Below are 27,327 nucleotides of genomic sequence, written 5' to 3'. Positions count from 1 at the left end.
AAAAAGGAGAGAAAAAAAAAAAGTATGTCCTACCTCCCAGAGATCCACAAAAAGCAGCCAGAGAGGTGCTCCCACTGGCACAAAAGCTTTGCAGCCCACCAAGAGCAATTTCTACCTTTAGGAATTGGGGGGGGAGGAATTCTAAATTGGAGGAGACTTTCCAGGGGTTTCCACCTTAAAGACGGACAAGTAGCCCCAAAGTAACCCAGTCAACGTTTATTCCCTTCCAGCACACTGGTGCACATCACAGCACGTCACCCCCGTCTCACACAGCCGCTGCTCCATCGCCACACGATGGGTGCAGCCCATAAATAGCCACCTGGGAGCCCCAGGAGTCGGCGCGATACGAGCAGAGCCCATAACCTAGGTGTTACGCTGGAATGACACAACGTACACGCCAGAAAAAATAGTAATTGCTTTTCCATTAACAGGAGGGCATTTCCCCCACCCCCACTCTTGGCAGGAAACAATCTGGACTGAAGTGACCTATAAGTGAGAAATATCAAATTTTCTTTAACTTCAGCAACCTTGGGTGAAGTCACCGAGGTTTCAGTTTCACCTTGAGAGAAAGAGAGACCTGGGGAGAGGCCCAGAGGAAGCAACTAAGGAGAAATTTGGGCTTAACCGCCAAGGAACTCCCCGCTCGTACCCCCAACTCGTTACCCGCACCTTCCCAGGCTGGGGGTGCAGCAGAACAACTCTGCAATATATTTGACGTAGCACATAAAGCATGAAAAATGACCTGCAGAGCAGGCACATTTGGATTTTAATGTTCTGTTTCACATAAAGGCATCTGTAGGGAGCCCAATGAAGAGGCACACTTTAGAAACCACATCAAAGTGCAGGCGACACTCCAGCGTGCCCTCTGAAAACGGACGGACCTGGGGCTACGGGGGAGGCGAAAAGCCCTCGAGGGACAAAAATCAAATAAAAAATCCCCTTACCTTTTGGTGTGGTTTACATGAAAGCAAGTGCATTTTTGTATTATTCTGTAAAATTGCCTCTATTATACAAGACTATCAATCTCTTGACTCTCTGCTTAATGTGACGATAAAAAAAAGGTAAGAAACCAAATGTCTGTTCATAGCTAACATTACATTTAGCAATAACACACAAAGCGTTTCGTTCACGTAGCTGAAACTGCCTCCAAGCGCAGCTACTTTCTTCATCCACGTGATAAGCACAGCCATCTGGCAGCCTCCTTGCAGCACAGGAACACCCTATGCCGCTCTGACACGGCAGAAATCCCAGTCTCCCTGACAGCAACGCTATTTCCAGGCTGGTTGACAGAAGAAGCAAAGGCAGCTTTCCATCTCTGGGTTCAGGTTTAGGTCAGTGACCTACGTTTGCTATTGTAACTAGACTGAGGTTGGCCATCGGGCAGTCCAGGAGACCTTCATCTCCACAGCTCAGAAGCTGGTAAGTTTTGTTGGCTGCATGCAACCAGAAGAACCGATCCCTTTTGCTGTTGTTCCTTGAGAAACAGAGAATCAAAGGAACAAGGGGGAAAAAAAGCACTTCTACCTTTATTACACGCTTTCTCTCTCCCAGGCATCTGCTTCTTTTATGTTACCTGTACGCCACTTTGCCAAGTGATCAACCTTGCAGGACGTGGCTTTGGGGTTTTTCCCCTCAAGCTTGTCATACAACAGTCCTAAACACAAGTCCTCAATACTTTCCAGTCCACCCTGCAAGCTTTGGAGCAGCAACTCTACCTTCACCACCCATTGCAACTCAACCAAGTCAACCCAACCACCCAAGCACACAGACCCAACGTTCTGCATGAGAAATTAAATGTATTGGCTTAAAGCACTAGTGACAAGTAGTGGTTGAATTTTTCATAGTTGAATTTTTCAAAGTAACTTGACTGCTTGTGATCAAGCAAACACGGCCCCAAACCTGCAACCCCAACCTGCATAGTGAAGATGGGGAATGACACGGGAGTAGCAAAGCAGGTCATGGACTCCTCCAGGCCCTGCCTACAACAGCCATACCCACCATAAGGGAAAGTTGTTATACCACCTACACAGGGAACAAGCTCCTTTAAAACTCAAATAGCTTTTTATAGGGTTTTTATAACTTCGCCTTGTTTTCTGCATTGGTTTGCCAATGTTGACGGCAAGCATGTCTTACCTCCCGTCACCTCCACCCACCAATGAACTGACAATATTTACTTTTTAGAAGAATCTAATTAGCTCTTTCCTGATGAGACAGTAGATGAGGCACAGAAAAAAAAAAAAAAAAAAAAAAAAAAAAAAAAGAGGTTTTATGATTTAAAGGGAATGAAGTACCGCTGTGGTTAGCTTTAGTGGTTTTGATTAGTTACTGCACATTTGCCACTGCGATTGTTTTATAGACCCCTCTAATGGGCTGAGACACAAAACTTTAAAATATTGTTTCCCAATATCCCTAGGAATGGGATACATATTCCTTAAACAATATTACAAAAAAAGCAGACTGGCTACAGGGGAAGAAAAAAAAGAAAGTTAATAAAAAATGACAGTAGGGCTGGCTCCCCGCCAAAGACCCATTCGAAAGTTATAAAATCCCCCTCCGATCAGATAAAAGCACGGATTATTATTGCAAGGTGTAAACTCAACACACTGACACAGCTTCTGGTTTGAGTTTTAACAAAAAGCCCGTCGCTTGTCAAGATGATAAGAGTTTTTGCCTATCTGCTTTCTCGGTGTTAACTGGTTATCAGAGAAAACAATTTGTCGGAGGTTTGTCTGACAAAGTTCACCATCAGCACAGGAAACGAGGCCCAAGAACGTTATTTTTTTAACTCAATTCCCGGTCATTATAAAAAAATAAGTTTAGGAACGCAGCATTCAACAAGTTTGCTCTCCCCAACACCCTGCACGGATTTGCTTCAACCTCCCACTCTTCCTTCCCTAAAAATGACTCTTCCACCTCAGCCCACCCGGTGCTAAAATCCAGCTCATGATACTGATATTCCCACATATCAATTTTGCTCAAATACAAATTTTTGGCATCAAGTGTGCAATGGGGAACATGTGATTCTCCCTTTGCTTTTGCTTTCACCCTGTGATTTATCCTCGTCCCCACACTCCTGCTCCTTTTCCTTACCCACAAGACGAGGTCAGCATTATTTATATCCTCTGAGTTCATCGTAAAGAGTAACTTGGTTAATTCAGCATTTTATACAAAACCTATTAAACCTCAACTGTACTTTGGGGAAGCTCCTGCAGTACAGTACTTGGAGAAAGGAATGATCGAGACTCTCCTTTCGTAGGAGCTGTAAAAAGAAGTTTATCGCATTAGCATTGATAAAAAGACTTAGGCAACCAAGTTCTCCAGGTCAGCTGTACAATAAAAGACCAAAAGCCATTTTTTAAGAAGTCCTTTATTGAGCAAAGCGTTGATTTACACTTCTGTGTGATCTAGCCTCAAGAACAAGATATCTGCAGGCAGGCATCAAAAGTAGCCCAGTTATGCGATTACAAAGTTTATTTATCACATTTACAAGGAGTGGAGAAGCTGAAAATTAGATAAGCGGACTAAAAGCAGTAGGAGGACGGCTGTTCTACAAAGTATTTCAAACACATTAAAGACCATGGCCCTGACAACTCCACAGCTCGGGTCTTTGTTTAATCAGTCCCAAGCACTTCGCGAGTCAGGCTGAGATAAATAGTTTACTGCTCACTGTTAAGCAACTGGATGCATATTCTTTGATTAACTTTTACCAACAATTTAAAATTCCTTTTTAAATGCTGAGCGCCTTCATCCGAAATCCCCTGCTATATGCAATACTATAAACCACGCTCTGATGTTGGGGTTTTTTTACTGCTGCCTTTTCATATAACACTGAAGAGGCATCTCTCTCCCTGACGAGACTTCGTTATGACTCAAAGCACAAGTGGCAACTCCCACACTTTGGTTTAACCTCTCATTAGCCTAACTGCAACCGAACCAAACCCTGCCGAGTAAGAGAGGGAGCAGCAAGGTAACCGTAACCAAAACTGGTCACAGGTGAGAGGGTCCAACTCTCACCCTCCCCATCCCAGAATGACTCAGGTGCACACAACCGTGCAGGACCAAGCCTCAGCTTTAAGTAGTCTCTGAGGCACCGGGGACTAGTAATTATTTTCTAAGTGAGGGTTTGTTTCAACACGCTTTCTGACAATCAGGGCATGACGGAGGTAATAGGGGTTTTTTTTCACTGAAACTATTAAAAAGGAAAAATCCAAACAAAAGGCTTGCTTTCCCAGAGACCAACGTCAGAAGAAAAGGAGATGGAGAAGGGAGGGAAGTAGCACAGGGACAGTCTCGGGCTTTGACTTAAGGACACACCATGGCACTGGAGCTTGCAGCAAGCAGCCAACGTAGCGGCCAAGGCAGCGTCCTCCTCCATCTGAAAGCACTCAACTCAAAGAGGTCTCCAGCCCCCAGCACCATCACCCCCAACATAGGAATATTCCCAGCTCAACAACCAAAGCCTGCAGGCAGCTCCAGCAGCAAGTGACGGCACGCCAACTCTCACCTCTCTTTAAATCGACTTGGGCGACTCTCCAGTCGTTGCCCTACACCTCCAACCTTGCCTAAGGAAGTTGCAACTATCACACCTATGGCAATTTAGAGTAAAAAAGTCATGGATTAGATCTCACAAAAGGTTGAAGGCATGTTGGACTGTGAAGCTTTTCAGGGTTTGATCCATGGGTAATTCTGGGAAAACAATTAGAGCGTGCTTATGACTGCTGCTTCAGCTTGGAGATACCACTGCCCAAGGTCTGACACACTACAGGGCCCTCACACACTCTCATAAATCACAGCAAGACAAATGAAAAGGTTTGCATAAGCTGTTTCCAACATTTCTCAGTGGTTTTACTCTCATTTTTCCTTCCTGCTCTCTCTCAGGGGTACAGGCCATTTAAAGCTACTGGTATACAAAGGAACATGCTGCCTAATATCCCCATTTTACATGTCAAGAATCGCAACAGAGGAAGGGTTGCTCACTCAGCCAGGACAGCAAATAAGGATTACAGTTCATTGGTGCTTGTGTCTCTGTTCCACACTTATTTACCTTGACAACATTGACCCTCAAAGTCATACAGTGAAAAGAGAGTTAACCCTCATAGGCTGGCCTCAGATTAAACCCTTATATTCCGTTCTCTGTGGGAGTTCCCAAGCTGCTGTTTCACACACCCTCTCTCTGAGCCTTGTCAAGCATTTTGGAGATAAGTTTCCTTTCAAGATTCTGCTTTTGTTTCCATTTATCGGTCTGGTTTGGGTTTTTTCAAGATTCTGAGAAACTGGCAACATTCAAAGCACCTATCTTAGATGGTCCCAATTATCCTGGAACACAGAGAGACTCAACTAAATACAAGAATAAAGTCCTGAGTGGTGAATCCTGGACAAAACAGTTTTTTGTTTTTTCCCGCAAGGCAGCTTGTAAGTCTTTTATATCAGATCTGGGAAGACCTGCAGAGCAGATACCCTTAGGATCTAACTCGCCTTCCAGATCTACAGTCAGAAACTATCCTCTACCGTACTCAAAATAATCGGAGATAACATGTTCCACAGCTGGTCCTCAACTGCATCAAAGCAGTGGGCAGCCTTCCACCAATTCAAGCGAGGGCACAGGTCTTCTCTTCCATCCTTCTTCCATGAGACAGAATCTGTACTAATACACTCTTGGCAATGGCTCAAAGTAATGTCATCCAAGACATCGGCACCAATGACTCATCTGTTCTGAGATGCACCCAAAGGCACTTTCACAGAGTCTTATGGGTGCTGACTCCATGCCCTGACAATGCAGCAGATCACACCAGGACGAGATCTGGCCGAGGTGGGGCAGGAGCGTTAAGGACAGCAAAGGACTGCAATGGACAGCCTAACGGGACACATTCCATCACCAGAGATCTAAGAACACATTCGATGACTGCACGCTAGAGACAGGCTCCGTAACATTGATCATGTCTGGGAAGAACCTGTTGGACTAAAGGATGTCTTGAGAGCCTTCCTATCCTGTTTTCTGTACTAGAGCAATGTCTCTCCAGCGGTAGGCTAAAGGTGATCACACAAACTGCTGTCCACTTCAGAGCAGGTGGTGTTCTAAGGACAACTTCAGAGCTATGTACCAATGTACCAAAGAGTTAAGCATCGAGACAGGGCAAGGACCACAGCAGTTAAAGACTGAATCCTAATATCTAAAGAAACCCCTACTGTCTGGTTCATATATCTTGGAGAATACAGACAGCAGCAGTACCTCCACCTTCAGAAGATTTTAAAAAATAATTTAAAAAAAAAAAAAAGAAGAAATCTTTCTTGAAAAAAAAGAATACTTCATTCTGCTTAGGAATAACCCGTATGGTTTTTTTGATGAGAAACCCACAAAGCAGATGCCAAAAGCGCTGAGCCACAAAGACTAGCTTTTCTTGTTAAGAACTAAATGGCTTTTTCAAGAATAATCATCTTCTCCATGATCCATGAGCTTTAGGGTAGTAGTAGAAGAAAGCAGAACATAATTTTGTTATTTCTGGTTTTAATTAATCAGAGAATTAAATAGCCACTGCTTCTCCAAGCATGTTGGCTATAAGAGGTATTTAATCCCCATATGAAAAGTTTCACTGAAAATGACTTTACAGAAGAGCTTGAATTACATTTGGCTTCCCTCATTTCACACAGACTCCTCTGACACTGTGGAATATTCTGTTGATAAACAGGTTATTTCTAAGCAGTTACTCACCAAGAATAAGACTGCAGGGCATGAAGCTTGGGGATTTAGAGAAGAGATTACAGCAGAAAAGAATGAAATTACACATTCATCATACAGTATTACTCTCTAAACCCACTCTCCAAACTCAAAATGATTTTTGTGGTCTTTTTTAACATAAAAATGAATTTAGTCAACATATTATATAATTCTTCTCTACCACCGTATGTTCCCAAGATGTTTCTCCCCACATCGATAAGAAATGTTTGCTTGCACCACAATTTTTAGCATTGAAACTAGAAAGACTGTAAAGACACATAGATAAATCAAAACTTGAGCTCATCTTGCTTCTCTAAGTTGACATAAGATTCATCCTTTAAAGCACAAGAAGGTATTGCAGAATTAAAATTACACATTAAAAAAAAAAAAATCCATATTCAGAGTCTCCAAACTTTCAGAATTCGCAACCAGAAAAATCAGGCAAGTCCCTCAATCTGCTATTTACTGGACATGATCTGCCCTCTAAAGGCTAATAGGGAAACTGCAGAGAATTTTTCAGACCTGAAAGTGCTATACATCCCCTTATTTTCTTTTTCTTTACCTTCCTGCCCTCTCCCCAACAACTTACCTGCTGTTCAGCCACGCAAGAGGATCCCAGGCTCAACCTCCCCAGTGCCTACTGGAGCTCAACCCACACAGTGACAATCCTGGCCTCATTAAACTCGAAGAAAACTGCTGTTGCCCTAATAGGGCCAGCATCTTACCCCTATAGGTACCATTTTCTTCAGTGCTGGGAGAGATGAGCATCAGGCATAAAAAAAAGATTTAATCAGACACCAGGCTGAATCCCATCTATTTACAGTTTAATATAATTTTGCCAAGTCACTGGCCAGGAAAATGGCACCAATGTTGCAGCATGACCCTACCAGTTTGCTAACAAGATACATAACGTTTGGCCCAACCATTAAAAAAACAAAAAAAAACAAAAAAAAACTTGCAAATAAGTCTTTGACCTCAATACCATTGACGTTTCCATCTCAAACAAGAAGTCAACCACAACTGGAAGACGAGAGGCTGTTAGAGCTGGCTTTCTACTCCTTGTTTCATAAGAGACAATATACGCAGCCATTCCAATCCCCAGAGCCATCAGCTCTTCCAGACTGACAGGCCCCAATAACATCCCTTGTGCCACAACAGTTTTTTGGTTATTTGAAGCCTGTTCCTCTCAATCAAAACATACTCATCCCTGACATCCCAACTAAAAAGCAAGAGATGGAAAAGCTCAGCACTGCCATTCACGAGGTCCGACTATGCATCTTCTGTTCCCATTATGTGTCATAAACTCCATTTATAACTTCAGAAAGCATGATCTTGCATAAAGCATTTACACAAATTAAATGAATATTTCATAGAATAAGTGTTTTAATATTGAACGCCATGCCTTTGCATTGCAATTACTCACTACCAGTACAACGCAGAGCAAAAGAGGAGCCGTGGTAGGACCGCAGCTGCCCAGAAGCGACCACCTGAATCTTGATACAGAAGTTTGCCGTAATGTAAAATACATTGCTAGCTTGGAAACCTGTAATCTCACAACCATATCGCTTTTGTAAGGCCAGGAGTGGGTTTTTGGATCTAGACATCTTCAAAGCTGCACGCTTAGTTCTCCCTCTGAATTCCCTACGCAAGGGTCCTAAATGAGAGCCGGGGTGTTAATATCCTAAATTGACATTAACGGCGTTCACAAGTGTTAAGTCCTTCCCAAACAGGTTGCTTTCACTGGGGCACCCTTATCTAATAAGGATTAGAATAATCCACTACTCTGGATTGAAATTTTTGGCCAAAGTACCTGCCAAAGAAGATGTGATGTATGACATCAGCCCATCTTGCCTGCAGACACAGAGTTGGAAAAGGATTTTCTGTTGAATTTCAGCTGAATTCATTGAAGTCATCATTGAGGTTTATAAATCAGCGGTACTCTTTGGTGGCAAACTTCCTTCAGAGCAACATGTGGTACACAAGAGAGGAGCCCAACCTGGAGGCATTTCTTCAAAGCCATAATTCTGCTTCTCCCCCCTCAATATATTTTTTTTAAGAATATTCAAGAAGAAAAATAAAACAGCCAGTTTCCAGGGCGTCACTTCTTATCCTCATAAAGCTCTTTACAATGGTTTAGATTTAAAGACTGAAATTTCAACCCATTTCACCATTGCCACACTTCCAACAGCATGGAAGTAATAGCAAAAAAAATGACAATGGGAAAAAAGAAGAGTGGGAGGGAAGCACACATTTAAATTATCTGGAATAGGAAACTACCATCTCCACACAAACAAGCTTTACTCCCTCAAACACCAAGCAACTCCACGAAGCTCTTCTGCACTTTCAGGGAACTAATCCATGTAATTTAATCACGCTTCCCTAACAACCTGTTTTCAAGAAAAAAATTAAGGCAAAGGATATCTAATGTAACATGCGCTGCTGGTAATAACTCAGCATTTAGGTAGAGGTTTCATCCAAAGATACCAAGGGGTCCCCCAGTAGGAACATGCTATCACTATTTTATGGATGTCGTAAAGAAATCCTTGCTCAAAAAAAATTTAAAAATATAATTAAAAAAAAAAAATCAAAGTGACAGAAGTCCCACTGACAGGGACAGGATTTGCAGAATCGAAATGCTGAGGAGTTTTTCCAGGGTGTCAGAATTATCAGAGCAAGAGTCAGCACTGCTACCTACCAGCTCACCAGCCCTTCTTCTGGCCACCAGGTAAGGCATCCTTCCCACACTGCCAGGCCCTGCTTGCCTACATTTAAAACTTGCAGACTTCAAAATTACAATCACATTTTTAAAAGACCAAAATAAACAGCAGCTTGTACAAAAAAAACGGCAATTAGAAACTTAGCATTCCTCCAACTTCTCGTTAGTAAAAGTTTTATAACCTTCCAACATGTGGCACTCCGGCATAAAACCCAGCAGAAGGAAAAATGCCCTTGTCTACCTTTCATAAATATAGCAACATCGCAGCGTTGGCAAAGATGGCCTGGTTCCTATTACTAGCTTTTTTCCATTTTAAATTTACTAGTTAATTTTATAGAAACAAATAAAGGGACCTGCATATTATAAATCTATTAAGGATAAAAAACGTAAGTCTGAAAAAAAAACATAAGAAAAATCTCACACCTTCCCTCCAGCCCTTTCCAATTTTAATTTATATACCTTTTAAAAGAAAAAAGCGCCTCTCACTTGAGCTGGGAGGTCTTCCCTTAGTCCCCAGCAACTGGCACACGTGTGGCATCATTGTTCATACCTCAGCAACATGCAGCTTAATTGACCCATCCCTCTTTCGCAGGTAACTAACTGCACCTGCTACTGATAAATAGGAAAAAAAATTTTTATTTTTTTTTTTAAAGTATATTTTCATCTAGTCCCAACATGAGGTTGGTAAGGGAAGCTAAAGGACAAAATTCAATAGGTTTTCAACTGTTATGCCTCCATCTGGAGTTAATGGGGTTGCACCTGCTTTTCACAAGGTGTGAACGTGACCCCCTAAAGTGCTCAAGTGAGGCACCGGTACTGCCTTGAACCAAGCTAGCAGTAGGGAGATATCTCCATGAGGGATAAGGTTAGGAAACAAAACATAACTTTGTACCACGAGGAACACATTAGATTAAGAAAAAAAGTCATTAGAAGTCAACACAACCAACCGTTGCTGTTCTCCTCCAGTGTCAGTGAAATTTTACGCTAGCGAAAACTCAACTGGATTTGCTGACCAGCAGCTACAACAGTGATAGGGACGTGTCCGGACAACGTGCGGAGCAGCCGATGAAGCACATTCCGCTGTGCTTCAGCTCAAGGCTGACTTGGCCATTGCTCTCCTTTGGGGACTTCACGGCCTCAGAAGTTCCTGGGAAGCGTTCCTCACCACAGGACCAATCTGGTCTGCACATGGGACTGAGTAACTCCACGGGACTGGTCGGGGTGGTAGAGGATGACAACGCGGCCACCGGGATATTTATAGGAACATCTTCAACAACAACAGTTTGCATGGGGCAGAAGCGTGTCATCAATTCCAGCACCAGGGCACGGATCAAATGGGAAAAAAAGGGGGGGGGGGGATAGCATTGCCAGCACATGCGTGTGTCTCAAAACGCTCCCTGGACCATGCATTTTCAGTGTGGCTCTAAGTAACATCTAAGCTTACAACTGATTTCCAGCTCATGAGATCTGACTTTTCTTGCAACTTTTCTTTACGTGTATTTTCACAAGACAGGATAGGCATATGTATTCATGTGCTAATATCTGAGCTACAACTACACCTTCCAAAAGCAGTAACCAACCACTAAACCATTGGTTAGAGTGTTGCACAGAAGGAAGCGAAGAACCTGAGCTCAACTGAATTTCTAAGTCATGTTTAGTCTTCTAAATCTCATTTCTTATTGGAAGAAAAGAGAACACTTCTTAGCTCCTGGGTACTATTACAGAGATATTTGTTCCCTTGAAACAGGGCAGCCTGTCACGTTCATCTCAGAACCACAATACTGGAATTTTTTTAGGCAATCAGAGGACAGTTGAGCAAGGAAAATGATGGGAGACAGAACTACAGGCAATCCCCCCAAAAACCAAAAAGAAACCTTTCTGCCTTGTTCCTCACCCACGTGCAGGAGTGTTGGACATGAGCACATTGCCCAGAGCTCCCAGGCATGGATGCAAGGAATAATCACACCTAAAAAGAACCTTTATTTTTCCCACAGCACAGTGACTGCTAGAGCCCACGTCAGAACAGCCCCAAAGATTTGCTGCTGCAAATAATCAGAAAATCTTCAAGGACCTGGAACATCCTCATCCTCCAAATAAATTCCAAACTGCCTTTTTTTCCCTTTCCAAGTAAAGTGGAAAAGAGAGATCCTCCCATCTCCCAAACTCTTAATAGTGTTGTTCTTAAAACACTTTGGAGATACTTCAATAGAAATCACTGAAGAAATATTAAATAGAATTTCATCCTAAAGCCTTACAGGTCATTTAAGGGCCAAATCCACAGCTGCATTCAAGTCTCATTCTCTGTTTGCCAAATAATTTCTCATTTAAGGTAATGGGCATCTGGGTGCTTCAGAAGTACGTTGGAAACCTCAACAGCTTTGCCAGTCTTGTACTACAGAGTTTATACATACCTCCTTCCCTACACATTCAAACTACTTTGTGAGCTAAATCACAGATTCTCTGCAGTCACAGAAGAACATTAAGTAAAATCTGGCCGTCCTTCTATGATGCATCACTACAAACCATCAAGCTTAACAGCTAACACAGCGTGATTTCCAGCTCCCAAAGCAGGCTTACAAGTCTGACACTACTGAAAAAAAGTACATCTAAGCACAGTCGCAGTGCGAGATGCTTAAAAACAGCAAGAATATGCTACTAATTTCTTGCTTAGTATAAGCACACTCCAAAGACTTGCATTGACTTTGTAGCACTACTGCAATTAGTTATAAATGAATAAGTGAAAGACTCTGACTCTGTCCAAGTCACAGAGGATACAGACACTGACTTCAGTTACTGCTCTGCTAATTGAAGTACTGCTCAACCCAAAGTTAACTTAGCGTGCAGCTACTAATAGGTCTGATTCTTTTCCTTTTCCAGCAATGTTTTAAAAAACACTTTATAAAAGTTAGCATCGTGCTACAGAAATATGCCCAGAAAGACTGGGGTGATTTCTCTGCCGATTCTTTCTTCCTTAAGTTGAAACATACACCTTGGGTAGCCTTTCGCACACTTCTTTACGAAGAAAGCATGTTATACATGAAATATGAACTTTCCAAGTTCACCCTGGAAACCAGGCTCCGGTTCTCATCTTGCCTCCAGGAAAGAAAGAGCAAGCAATGGTAAAGAGATGGTCCATTTAATCATTGGGAGAGTGGAGAAAGTTGAAAGAAAGAGCAACTCATGTAATTCTGTAGAGGACTTCAAGCACTTCATGACGTTTCAGGGCTCAAAAACCAAATGTCTTATTTACGGGATCCACACTGGAAATTAGCAGGTTAGATCTACCAAAGTTCAGAGACCAGTTCTTACCCTGTAACATCCCTGGGGCTTCAAGAGGTGACTTCAAGGTCTCTGGACCCTTCTTTCTCATCTTCTACGCTACCTCCTAGCACAGCAAGCAAAGCATGCTCCCATGGGTGCGGGGGGACTGCGACTGACCCTACCTGCCAAAAGGCTTCACATCCCTGGAGATGCTCGTCATCCCATCTCAAATCCACACTGGGTACCTGCACAATAGCTTCCTCAATCCTAAAATGCTTCCACCGGAATGGAAAGTTACTCAAATTAATGACCTGAGTGACGCTACTGAGAGCCCTGAATTACTTTCAGACATTTTTCTTGACATCAGCTTGATGATTTACTGAACTGCAAGGCTGCACTACTAAAATAAAAGTACAGTGCTGCATTACAGAAAGAGTTTGCAGGATAGGAGGTGGCTAGGAATGTATTATAGCAAGCATTCACTCCAGCAACGGAAAGGGAAGCAGGGATTTACTTTCCCATCAGGACAAAGGACTAATGCAAAGCAGTAAATCATTAATCCGGACGAGAGACAGACTTGTCTCCTGGATAGACGAAGGACAGATATATCAGCATGTTTTTATTACAAGTAAAAAGCTTCTGAACCCTCAGGTGAGGAAGTCTTAGTCTTTCACAATTCAGGATGAAAATTCATAATGAAATAAGGAAAAAGAAAAAGAATCCAACATCAGCCTCGACTTCTTAGAAGTCAGGACTTCTCCAGGCAGTTACCTGCATAGAGAAGAATGGAACATTTCTTCAGCTGGTGGGGATGAGAGGGAGGAAGAGAAGAAACAAGCCTGCCTGCTCCTCTAACTGGATGATAGATTTTTTCTGTGCCTAAAAATCTGCTAGCCGATACTCAATAGCACAGGATTTTCCCTCGCTCCCTGGTATTATCTTTAGGCATGAGACAATAAAATCCTCTAACCTTTCCATTTTTACCATTTTCAAGAACACCTTGCTTGGTTGCAGGAACCCACCCATCAGTCTATTCCCTAGAGACAGATTCACATCAGAAAAAGAAAAGCCTTCTCAAAGCCTTAAAGAAGAAACCTTTACCTAAAACATCTCAAATAAAGCTCTTCTTCCCAATGGTTATTTTTAGTGTTTAAGGCAGTCACTCAAAATTTGTTCGGAAAAGGATTTCACATACTAGATTTCACAGAGAGCTACCCTTTGTAAGGGGAGTTTTGCAGCTCACCCTCATTACAGTAGGATCACCATGGCTGGGCCACACGTTATTTTGTTGAGCCAAGAGGAGAAACACCCTGCACACAGGATGACAGGCTAACATCCTACATATAGACACCACCAAAAAGTTCCTGCAGCTCGCTAATGTGAAAAATAATACAGGCCAATTCATTTGCAACTGGAAAAGCCAAGTAATTCCAAACAAGAAGAAGATTCCAAACAAGAAGAAAGTCAAGGTTTTGAATGGACCAGATGAAGTTTTTAAAAGTCTAATGCAATTTCTGTTTTGCATACACAAGTTTAAACACTAATGGCCAGGTGCATTAATAAGATTGATGAAGGTAACACAACACACAAAACCATGCGACAGCACCAGCCCACCTAGCAGGTGACCCAACTGCTCACCTACGCTGCTGCATACCCCTGCCCTAGGCTGTTAGAGGACTGAAAACACAACTGGAGCTGAAGATTAAATAACAAGGCTGCGCCTGTTACCCAGTCCAAACTTCTTCACATTCTTCAGCCATTTAGCAGTGTCAGTCTTGGCCGTGTGATGATCGGTTATGCAAAAATGCATAACCTGGTACTCAGGAAGGGTAAAAACCATCATCGAATACAACAGCGGATTAAACCTCTGCAACGAAGTGGGTAGATAAAAGGGACTGTAGGAGGACACTGTCCCCTCACCGGCCCCAAGGGACGTAGAAGGCTGATGCTAAGCCTCCTTCCAAGCAGCCATTGCGATTTGCCAGACACCAGGCAGGATTTCTGCCCCTTGGTCGCAGCTCCCACGCCACCTGGCCTGGCGTCAGCAATCACCTCCGGCCAGCCAAGAGCCAGAGTAAAGCAAGGTTTTAAAAATAAGCTTGAGAGATGCTGCAACACAACGTGCGAAAAGGAAGTTGGCTGCTCTCCTAATTGGGGGAGGAAATTTCTATTCCAGCGTGCTAAATGTGAAACAGAAGGAAAAACGAGAGCCCTCGCACTTATGAGGTGCTACTGTGGGAAGTTATCAATAAACTCTCCTCGAGGGTAACGGCAACAGCTCAATTTAAAGCATGTTTTGCTGACCAGGGCTACTGCCTGGTCTAAGACAGAGAACTGCACTACTTCGAGAGAGAGAGAGATGCTGTGAACAAATGGAAATTTTAAGTGGTGCTAAGTGAACCCACACATCACACATCAACAGGCTGGGTCTAGAAGATTGCAGAGAACACCGGGAACAGTAGCTGTAGTTCAGGAAGACAAACAGACCACCACCGTAAGCACTGCTTTCTACAAGGACAGAAAAGACAAGGGTCTTCATCAGGAGGGACGGACAAGATGAGCTGAGGTCTGTGATGAAAGGTCTGTGAATGTGACAAGGGAATTTTGTACTGAAAGCTGAAAAAAATTGGGAAAGACCTAGGCAATGCTGAGCAAAGAAGCAGCTCAACAGCTAGGTGAATAGCAGAGAAAAAAAAGAGAGTGATGGGGTCTCATCCACACCCCCTATGCAACAGCAGTGTCCTTCAGGAGGAACAGCCAAGCCCCATCCATTTATCTCAGGACTTCAGGAGTCCCAACACAAAGATGGTCACCTTAACATCCAAGTAGATACTAGAATATCATGTCCTGGAGAAGATGGCTTTGTGAATATTTGGAAAAAGAACTTATTTATGAAGATACAATGGTCAACATGGCCTGATCCTCTTTACACGGAAATTTCAATACTGGTATTTGCCTAACAGTGGGCAAATGGGGATACAAGTTTGACGGTATATTAGGACTCTACAGGGCAGCATCCTCTGCTGAACACAAGCCATGACGGACTTTGGTAAACAAGTTCTGTGGGTCTGAATTAAGAACAGAACTTGAAGCAGGAGAAGGAATGCAGGGGGCTGCATTATATCTGATCAATGACTCAATCCGTTCCCATGCCCCAAGCCAACCCTTCATGGGATGACCGATGAAGCAATCCCCTACAATTTGCTTCCGCCATAAAGAAAGCCTATTTTCCCACAATCCTGAAGCCACCATATCTGGGACCGATATGCTTTCTCAATAGCAGTATAAAGTCTTTCCATCCCTCCCTCTCTCCCTTAAGGTGGCAACTGCCACTCAAAATGACCAATCCTGCCAACTGAAGGATCCTAGTACGCACATCTTAAGATCTCCAGGTCCCCCACAAAGCTACAAAAAAAAAGTGACTACAGATGCTAACCCCAGATATAGACAAGCCATGGCTCACATATTAGCTTTGTAGGTCTTCTGGAAAGAGTTACCAAAGATAAAACAATCTTCCAAGCTTCTGATTTAAAAGAGACTTCTGCGCTATGTCTGTCTTAAAAGCCAGTATAAATCTGCATTTATTCCTGGAGGCTCTTAGTACCAAAGGGTTCCCATTGGGCTTTAACAATGCTACTGCCCTTTTTCATGAAACAATGACAAATTCTAGTTCACTTGATGGATGCTTATCCTCTACAGAAGTCAACAGCAAAAATGTGAAGCAGATACTGAGCATCACAATGTTCTTACAAAATTGTTTAGTCTCCTCGGCAAAACATGATTAAAAACTCAGCAACAAGTAATGAAGATGTGTTGAAAGAGATACCAATCTCAACATAAAAGCCAGCTCAGGTTCCTCCCAAGTCCTTTCAGCAAAACAGATCTCTGCTTTTCCGTAGGGCTCTCGGCAGAGATTTCGTTCCTGGTTTTGTCAAGATTGCCCACCGTAAAGGCTTTAGAGAAAAAACAATAAAAGGAAAGGAAAAGAAGTTAAGGCAGTTCAAAGTCTAAGAAGACATCGAACTATTGCTCACGCAAACTTCAGAAAACCATTCATCTTCTGAATGGACCCACCAAGAAAGGCGTTTCAGTGGCTCCGACACAACAGCCATCCTTGTGGGAGGTCTAGTGAAAATTCTCAGTGCCTAGGACTTACAAAGCTGGGAAGAAGATAACGCTGCTGAGCAGGATCACACAAGAAAAGCAATTGTCTTTTTAACAGAGAGAACAAGGGCAAAATTCCTTCCACGAATTTATAGCCAGAGGCAGCTTAGCCTGGCTAAAACAACGGGTACAGGTGGCACTTCAATACCGAAGATCCTCCACCTAGATCAGGAGAGAGGAAGACTCCAGGAAGACTACAGAAATTCCTACAGACCTACTGGCCACCTGCAAGGCAGGGTGTTAAGAGGTATGGGAAGTTACACATAGTATATTTGAAGCGACTCAAGAAATCTCCTATCGCAAAGGGTGTTTGGTCCTCAGCAGAAAACCAAAACTGATGACGCTGGACTCTCACCCATTCACAGGGTAGTATGTATTTGTTGATAATTACAGGCACTTACTGAGTAGATTAAAGCCATCACTCTTAAGCAAAGAGACCTGTAAACGCAAGCTGAACTATGTTGTATGCAGCTGAGGACTCAGACCAAGAGTCCCACTTTGCCGTTCATGTCCCTCAAGAAACCTGAAAACATGTTAACATCGAGTAGAAATTTCACATCCTTATCCGCACATACTGCATCGGCTGCTGCGTGCTACAGCTGAATGTCAAAGAGGACCATGAAAAATGGACATTTTATATCACTTTCAAACAAGTCCTGCAACAGAAATGACAGATGAAAGGCAAAATCATTATATGAATTTATCCCATCAGCACTCATGGCTTGGATCATTCGCTAGAAGCATAACAGGCTTTGAGCAAGAATGAAACTACTGCAGCAAATTCACTTACCACTCCTTCCTTGCCTTTGGAGGCAAGAAGCAAGAGAGCAATTTTCTATGGTGAAAACGTCAAGGAAACTCCAATGCCGGGCACCAGCTCCATGAATTCCTTGGGCTTGGCACACTCCACTTTGCCAAGCCAAAACCCAGCAGCACAACAAGTGCTTACTTGGTTGCACAGAATGATTTGAACCTTGTGAAATATGCACGTGACAGAAGCTTTGCACCCAGAAGCACGACCGCTATTAGCCAGCAGCTTTGCGAAGGTTTTTGGTGTTCATAGATAAGAAAAATTCACAAATCCACAAGCTCAGCTGCTATCTTTGACAGACCCCCACCAAGCAAGTCCTCCTATTCAGCCTCTACATCCCATGAATCTGACAAAACCTGGGCATCTAACCAGCCAACCTGCCTGCCCCAACGATTAGATCAGCTGAAACAGGTTTCCTGGCTCAGACCCTGAGCTGAACAGATGCAGCAGTGACCAGTGGAGAAGGTTAGAGCAGAACAAAGATGGGTAAATTCCAAATTTCTTCCTCTTGCCCCATTTTTGGTTGCAGCAGGGAGAGGTTCCTCATCACCATGGCTTTCTCCCAGCGCCTGGTTCTTTCTAGAAAGGAATATTTTCACCAGACACTTGGCATTTTACAAAAGCAGTGCCAGAATATCTTATAATACTCTTCAACCTCCAGCGTGCAATAAAAAATTGTAACCCTAAATATTTTACAAAGACATATTTACTTGTTTTGTATAAAGCAGATATGACAAATCTTGATGCAAAACTTGGGTTTGTTGTTCTTTAGTTGTGTTTGGTTTTTTTATGACAGCAAATAAATCTGGTACCAGATAACAAGAAAACAATAAAACACTGAATAAGGTCTAAAAAATGACAATACCAAAGATTGATGCAGGGTGGAAACTGTGCCTTAGTGCCTAGGAACCAGGCATTTCTGTGCCTCACAGCTACTTTGCAGGGTTTTCAACATCTCTCTCTATATGCACACAGCTCTCAATTTATATAAAACAAATGTATAAACACACTGGAAAAGTCTTTGAGAAGAGTTGGTAACATAAAAAAAGAAGTTCCCACGATAAGCCAAATGGCAGAAATCATCGGACACTGCTGCAGAAGTATTCTTACATTTAAATGTACAGTAGGTTTTAATTATATTGCAATAAAGAGCTATATACATGGACATTTTTTCTGATTTACTAGATCACTTCTTTAAATTATAAGCCAAGCTGTGTTTTTAAGAAAAACACTTTTTTAAAAAATAATTAAAAATAGAAACAGCACTGCAGCAAACATTTGGAAAATTTTCGGAGTCGATTGTTTATTGGGACTCCAACTGATTTTAATGAAAAATATGGTTATAATTTTAAAAAACAGCACTTTTATGTTTTGCATAAGGAAAGTCCCTACAATGCAACCTCCAGGGCACTTTTTAAAGAAAAAAAAAAAAATCTCAAATGGTCGCAGGGCTCTCTGGCCAAAAGCCCTCCTCGAAAACCAAAAGATGTGGGTTGCAAACTATTTCAAGTATCCACAACAAGTGAAACTGGATGTAGAAAAGTATGTTCTCAACATTTACTTCTGTTTATGGTGAAACTGGAACCAGATGACCCCTAACAACATATTGTGTGAACGGGTAATTAACCAGCTGCAGATGGAGCCCAACTGCTGATCATTTACATTCGCAGCACTGATCATTTCCATCCAGCTCAAGGAAAAGGTCAGCTGGGGGGTAATCTGGGACGGTCCCTCCCATCAGAGCCTCCAAATGCATCCCCAACACTACAGGCTTCACCCAGCCAAAGAGTTATCTGGAGTGCAGAGCTCTGGGGAGCGACACTGGCCCAGTGCAGGACACCTCACCAGCTCCTGGTGCCGGACATCTCACTGGGGCTGTGCTGGTGGAAGAGAGGTTCGGGTCCTTCTCCCATGGGTTCCTGTTGCATGTTGGTTCTCCCATATGGTTTCCCTGCCTCACCTCTACCATCAAGACCCTCTCCTGCTCAGTCCACCACAAATGTTATCCCAGCCCCGTTTGGTTTCATGTTGCTGTGAAGGTAACAGGAAAGATCTCCAAGAGACCCTAACTGGACTTGGATCAGCCTGCAGTTATGTTGCCTTGATCTTCCACAGTAACTTGGACTTTCCTCCCCTTTTCCAGTTCACTCATAGGAAATTTCCACCTTCCCACTACAGGCAGTGCCTCCTCCACCGGCTCTGCAGAGCACACACGAGGCAACGCCGTTTTCTCCTGTCTCACCTGGGAACTCACGAACACTGTTCTGACGTGGACCACAGCACTTCCGAAGCTGGTACAAAGGCAGCATTTATCTTTTTAGATCGCTCCTGAGCCAACACGGCACTAACCTTTGGGATATAACACACCATATGGAAGTTTCAGCAGGAACTGAGGTTGTTCAGACATCAAAGGGCTGGAGATGATGACTCTTCAACTACAGAAGCACCATTTGCTAAATGCCAATAAACCCCTAAATCAGTATGCCCTGTGCTAGTGCCCATTTGGAAAGAGTTTTTAATCAGCAGCCATGTTTTATCCCATTTTTTTGATAGCTAAAATGCAAGTCACCATGACTTGATCACACTTTTATATGCACCCAAACCTCATTTAAATTAGGAATAAAACAGCACTACCAATAGTACACATCTACACATATGTATACATATACATACACACACACACACTTTTAAAAAGGGCCAGTTTCATCAAGCTGAAAACAATTATGAGCCAAATCAGTTGGGAAAAAGAACGTAATCAGAAAAATATGAAGACTAATTGAAAATTGTTTAAGAACATTTTAACTAGATGCTCCAAAAGCCACAATCCCACAACTGAAAAAGGCGGCCACGCTAGTTAAAAGGCAACCTGGCTCAGACGGAAGTTAAGGAGGCTATAAAAAAAAGAAAAAGGGAACATGACAAATGGAATAAAGAGAAAAGCTCAAGCTGACAAACAAAAATCTGGTGTTAGGATGTGTAGATAGCTGATACAGGAAGCAAGACGATACATGAAGAAATCAATGGCTGGTTGAGTTAAGATTATCAGCAATTCCTTCTTCTAAGTACATTAAGAGTGTAACAGTCTAATGGATTGTTCCTCTAGCAAAAGGAAAAGGTTGGTGTTTTTTTTTCCTGTGGAAGTGCAGAACTGGAAAAAAAAACGTGTTCAATAGTATCTTATTCTGCACTGCTAAGGGAGGTCATCATATCACAGACATGCAAAACACTTGTCCTCTTGCACTGCCATGCAATGAAATGGCAAGTGGGATAGCAAGTCATTTTTAGTTCAGTAGGTAGTACAATTTAGATGTACAAGCATGGAAATACTGTCATGACTTCTCCTAATATACTGAATTTAGTTCTGGTGTCCAAATTCAAGAAGGTGGGTGAAAAACTGCTCTGGTTTCATACCCCAGCAGATGACCAGACTGGAAAATTCAGTTTTTCCATTGGGAAGCAGAACTTGACTGATTTCTTCCACCGCAGTGAAGGTTAGTGAACTGTAAATACTCAGCCAGGGAACCCAGGTTTGCAGTTTAGTGCCACAAAATCAATCCAAGTATTTCAAAGAAAGCCAAAGGTAGACTAGAAATTAGGTCCATGTTATTATCAAAGAGATTAAGTGAATAGACACATCAAGTACAAAGTACCTTGATATTTGGAGAGAGCAGAAGACTGAAGAATATCTTGGCAATTATTTTCCACTGATTGTATCTGCAATCCTTTAGGAAATGAAGGGAACAAACATTAAAAAAAGAGGAAACAACAACAAAGCACAGAAGACAGAGAGTAGACAGGCAGCAAAAATTCGTGAAGAGTGGAAGTAAACAGCACAGAAACCTGCCAATGACACTAAATTAAGGTATTTGCACAACTGAAGACAAAAAAACTTCAAGAGAATTTTAAGGGAAATTATATCCACAACTGGATTGACCAATCCACCTGGAAAGACTGGTCAGCGGACACATTAAGGAAAGACTGAAAGGTTAGGAGGGGACAGAAATGTGAATTATCTGCCTGGGACCCAAGAGAGTGGCGAAAGTTGAAGGAGCTGCCATCATGAGAGATGAGAGCAGAGCACGACCCGAGCGTCCAGGAAAGCAGCTGGTGCAGAGCTACGACAGCTGAAGGGTTAGAAGGGACAAAATGGGTTGCCCAGCTATACGAGGACAATGGAGATCCATTAGCACCCATCTACAAATTACACAAAGCATGGGCCACCAGAATGGGATGAACATGGCACACGGACCCAATGGAGAAGGAGCACGGAAGGGATTTCTTTTAAGAGCTGTGTTAGGTTAACACTTAAAAACATTCAACTAGCATTGCAGGAATGACAGATTTTCAAAGCCTATGGGATGAGAAAATCAACAGCATTGTACCTTGAGTTGTTTTGCCACCTTTAGTAAATATATCTGGAGACAACTAACACCCACTGTGCACTGTCTGGGTTTGGTCTTTTGACCTTTGAGATTTTATGAACATTTAAATGTAAATGGAAATCTTCTTGCTTAAAATGAACATTTTTCTATAGAAAACCTGTTGTCCTTTAAGCTGCCCAAACACCTCAGTCTAGACTGAGAACAAGTAGACAACCTTTAAGCCTGGAAATGGTTGGTTGGGGGGAAAAAATGTACATACATACATATATATATAGTAACAAAGAGTGAAAATTCAGAGGGGCACCGAGACCATGTCTCATCCCTAATGGCACCATTTGATACCAGGCAATGGTAATAATTCAACAAGAATAAATATATGCCAGAGACAACCAAAGAAATACTTTCCTAGTAAGCCAAACCGTGGTGTATACAATGCTGCCCTCTCCCCCAAGGTCAGTCTTCCTCCATGAGTCAGAACTCAATTCATTTTCCCGTAACACAGCAAGTTTAACAATCCAAGAATTTTAAAGTTTCATCAAAATCCATAAACACATTTTATTCTATCCAGAAGAACATTGAACTTGGCGGGACAGAGTGCCACAGCGGTGGCCTCAAGTCAAGAAAAATCCTCTTTTGAAGAGTCAAAACATCTCCCAGGAGTTAAATGAAGTAGGTCTGGAAAATGGGCATCTACTCTAAATACAAATATTCTCCTTTGTCATAAACAAAATAGCCATAAAAAGCTTGTAATTATTCCACATTTACATTAACAGCATGTTAAAAACATGTCATCCTATTAGGTGAGTGAAGTTATCCGGATCGGACAAATTGGCAAACTGAGGCATACGTGGATTAATAACTTGCCCAAGGCCACACATTGAGCACTATCAGAGTCAAAATTAGAACACCAAAATCCTTGCCTGCTGGAGCTGTGCTCAACTAATTTTTTCTTTAAACTCTCCTTTTTTTTCTAACTTGGTCTTTGCCATGAGAAGAAAAACAGAAGTATGAATCCTTTATTCCTATAGGCATAAAGTTTTAAGAGATCACAGTAGTCAGGTAGTCTGACATCTTGAAGAACACAGACGAGGAGTCATCCACTAATTAATACCTACTTCAAGGTCAGTAGTTGTGGTTGAACTGGAACACAAAGCTTTTAGAAAAAACAAGCCATTCTGATTTTAAAGGTTTTCCAGGGATGATGCAATGTCCACCACAAATCTTGATGGATTGTTCCAGTAGCTCATTACCTCCACTCCCATACCTTTACCCCATATTTGACCTTCACCATTACATCTTATCAAACCTTTGGCTGGTTACATTAAAGCAGTAGCTACTATCAGTGTTTCCTAACAGAGATCCAGAGAAGTAGAGGTCACAATCCTCTTCTTTAATAAATTAAAGATACTAAGTTCCTCAAGTCTTGTATCATAAATCCTGTTTCCTAGCCCTAATCCCGATGAAGGTTCAAATTGTTGCATCTTTGTACAACAAAACCAGGAATAACTCTAGCAGTATTAGGACAACCTCTGTGTAAAACTCTGATGCTTAACAAAGGCAAATATTGCGTTGCACGGAGAGATGCTTTGCAGGTGAAATAAAATTAACACTTGCCACGAGTATGTTCAGTAACGCTCGTGACATGGCTTGCTTGCAATTTTTGCCTGAACTGTATTATTCTACGTCCTGCAAGGTGCAGCAACTGGGGAGAACAGGTCAAACACTTAATTAAAAAATTTATTTAGAAGATAATAGTCCAAGCAGAGGTGTTCTACTCTACTCTAATTTGTCAGATAAAAAAATAGGTCCTTCTGTTCCCGTATGGATTTTGGCCATAAGAAAGCTCATTCCTTTAGGACATCCTACAGTCCACTGGAATTCATTTCACAGCAAAGATTTTTTTTTTTACTCCATCCTACCCAGACACCATATGTACCCAGAGGTGTCTCCAAAGGACCCGCAGTAGCATTTCTCTTTGTACCTCTAACTTCAACCCCTTCCTTAGTATATCTGTAAAACCAGACCACCATGTCCTTTAGCAGTTTATATCAACTTATCTGCCATGTTCTTCAAAGCTGCCAGGATAACCATGCCTGGCTGAAAACAGATTCACTGATGAATCTGTTGCATCAGAAGCAAGACATTTAAGAGCCACACATGACCAGAAGGGCTTAATATCCATCTCATGTGATAACAGAAAGACTACTGCTCTGCAGGAGGAAGACTTTGCTGGTTCTTTCTTCATTACAATAAAATAAGCAGCAAATTAGCCATCACAACAAACCATTTAATAAGGGGAAAATGAGCTGAATGTGAACTAAGCAATCCCATACTATTATACAACTCTTCTGTTTTATACAGTAACAAACAACACCACCCCTAAACTCAACAGAAGGAAACACATGTAAAGATCTTATTCAGCCTCAAGAGCTTCCAGATCAATGAGACTATGGGAATTGGACAAGTCTGCATCCATCATTAAAGAAAAGAATAACCTTAAAAATATAATTGGACCTACAATAAGTAACCTTTGAAAAAGTGCTCACAGTTTTCAGATTGCTCAAGATCTGGTAGGAAGAGTGCAGACTGGGTGAATAAGAAATCAATTTTTATTTTCCCTGTTCACTTTCCTTCTTCCCGTGGCTCCAATTTATAAGACATCCCCAAATCACGCACCTCTGCTTCAAGTTAAGTCTGGAAAATTTTTCACAGGTGTGTGTTGAGAACATACTTCACACTTCACCAACCACATGCACATTCCCACATATCTGCATGATACAAACAAAGCCCCCACCAAAACTAGGCTAAAGCGAAACCTCTGACTTAACTCTACTATCAATCCACTGCATGATTTTCGGAAGCTGCCACCCAGCATTCAGCAACCTGACCTGAAGTTCACATTTGGTCAGCACTTCTGATAAACAGTACTTTCCAACTGGTTTTTACTGAGGTTTCCAAATGAACTGTAATTTTCCACATCTTCAAAGAAACCCTTCTTTGTGTCCTGGATGGCCTTCAAAGTTTTTATTCAATTTTATTTCTACATTCTCTTATATTACTCCTCCTCCTAAGATAGTAAGGGGATTGTTTTTCTACCACCATTTTTAGTAATAAGTGGCAGAAAACTCAAAAGTTATCACCTAAAATTAAAAAAGGAGAAGGGGAAGAAGAAAACCTGTTAGACAAAATCAAGAATTCCTAACTCAGTCTAATATTGTTTGTGAGAGTAAAACAGATGTCTACAAATCAAGTAGACCATAATTTCTCATCACAACAGTGCAGGAACGTATTTCAGATGAAGCTTTTTTGAGTGCTGGGGTTGTTGGGGTTTGGGTTGGTTTTTTTTTTAAGGGTGCCTTAAGAGAGAGCTAAAGTGCTGAATGTTGCACTCAGACCAGCAGCTCTCAGACTGCATATCAGGAAATCTTTCCAGCAGCAAATAAAACAGAAAAATCCTTCTAAACACAGTGAAATGGAAGAGAGAGAAAAGATGACCACATGCTAACAGGGTATAAAAAAAAAGCTTACAAAATTCCAAATAAAAGAAGAGTCATAAGTCACAAGAAGCACCTTCCAAACTAGACTTTTGATTTGCAACTGCAGATATTAATGACATGCAATTAATAAATCAAGAACTTTACCCCCTAAAAGAACTCAGATATTCATCTGAAACAGACCCTATAGTCAGATCAGTTTTTTTTAATTCTTGGTGCTCTTCCGAGATACTGGATACATCAAGTATCAGTAACTTATTCCAATATATTATTTAGTGCCTTGAAAAAAATTGCCACATCTCCTCTGCTTGCTACCACCTCCAGGTCTCCTCACCACCCAGAGGACAAACCAAGCTATTTCCAAAGCCTGACGGAGGAAACATCACCACCACCAAGGCAGCAGCAAGAGGAGGCTGAAGGCATCCTCACACCCAAAAAGGCATTGGAGGAGCCAGAGCAGACGAGCAAGGCAGGACAAATTGTGCAACCATACAAAGTCGGCAAGCTGAGAGACACTGCAGACTCTCAGGGTGGGGAAATTATATGTTTCTAAAGTTGCAAAAGCCCCACGCAGTCGAACATCACTTTTTTGGTTAAGTATTTTGCAGTTGTCTTACGGAAGCAATAAGCATGCGCCGTGCCATGTGCTGAATAAAGCACATAATTATTTATCATGGTTTACTACAAGAAAAAACCCAACAGATTAGAGGTCCAGAAGGGCCTCTGAGTCATGTCCAGTTAAGGCAGCTACCGCACACCAACCCCTTCGGCACACACCAGCGCTCAGCCCTCCGTACAGGAAAACGCTTACTCCGCAATTTCTCTTTCAGCCACCGTGAGGAATGAGGTCTCCCTCCGAGATCTGCAGCACAACCGGCCAAGAAGGGAGAGCAGTTTTGCTGAAGGCCACATAATAGTTTCCTGGTAATTATCCTCATTCCCCGCTCACCGGGCTACACCAACATCAGTAGCTTCAACCTCACAGCCAATAAATAAAACCTTTAGGTAACAGCATTAAAAAGCATATATTAAGCACAGGACTCTGGAGTAAGCTTACCTCTCTGCAAGGTGTTCTTTAATCTTTACAACAAACCTACTAAAGTACAAAACCTTACCCTGGAAACCGGCACCAAGCCCCGAGTGCTGAAGACAAAGTGATTACACTGAAACGAAGCAGGTCCTTCGCTACGACCCACAGCAAAAGGGATCCAACCTAGCACCAGGGACATCTGAGCCACCGCAGGTCTTCAGGACCTGGAAACCTATTCAAGAACAAATGAATGAGTTCTCATTTTAGCCTGATTTTTCAAGATCTCAGAGGGGCACCTCTAAGGCCTGGCAACCTAAGACAGTATTTCTACAGATGACATGATTGCCATCTTTTACACCAGATGTAGAAAAATCATTCTGAGCCTGATGTGAGCAACCTTCACCTTCTACAATTTTGAAGTTTTGTACTTCCCCAGGCTGTTTCTTGCCCCCACTTGTGTGCTATCCTCACTACACCACAAATTCTGCCAGCCAAAAAGCAAATATTCAGATGGTAATTTAGGAAGGCACAAATTAAACTAATAAGCATCAACAGGTCTTTAGTGGCCAAGAGACAAGTTCTTAGATTTCTGGGTAACATAAAACACCTTGGTACCTCCCTCCACATATAGAGAAGAGTATAATGTCAGTACTCGTTATTACAGTCTCAAATCTCCTATCCATTTACTCAAAATTAACATTGAAGTTGAGTGATCACAGCACAGAGGGACACGGTTAGATACAGGGACATTAAA

General features: G+C 42.2%; 1 protein-coding gene across 1 annotated transcript in view; it reads right to left on the bottom strand.

The window, feature by feature from the left end:
- EXOC6B (exocyst complex component 6B) overlaps nucleotides 1-27,327 on the bottom strand; it is a 249,023-nt gene that overhangs the window by 159,298 nt on the left and 62,398 nt on the right. The window contains exon 6 of the mRNA XM_010580807.1: nucleotides 21,318-21,389. Coding sequence (XP_010579109.1) covers nucleotides 21,318-21,389 — 72 coding nt within the window. The remainder of the gene's footprint in view (nucleotides 1-21,317; nucleotides 21,390-27,327) is intronic.

This window comes from Haliaeetus leucocephalus, unplaced genomic scaffold, assembly GCF_000737465.1.
Source record: "Haliaeetus leucocephalus isolate CR32 unplaced genomic scaffold, Haliaeetus_leucocephalus-4.0 Scaffold741, whole genome shotgun sequence".
NCBI lineage: Eukaryota > Metazoa > Chordata > Aves > Accipitriformes > Accipitridae > Haliaeetus > Haliaeetus leucocephalus.
Note: the sequence above shows the minus strand (reverse complement) of the source record. Positions and strands in the feature narration are given on the sequence as shown.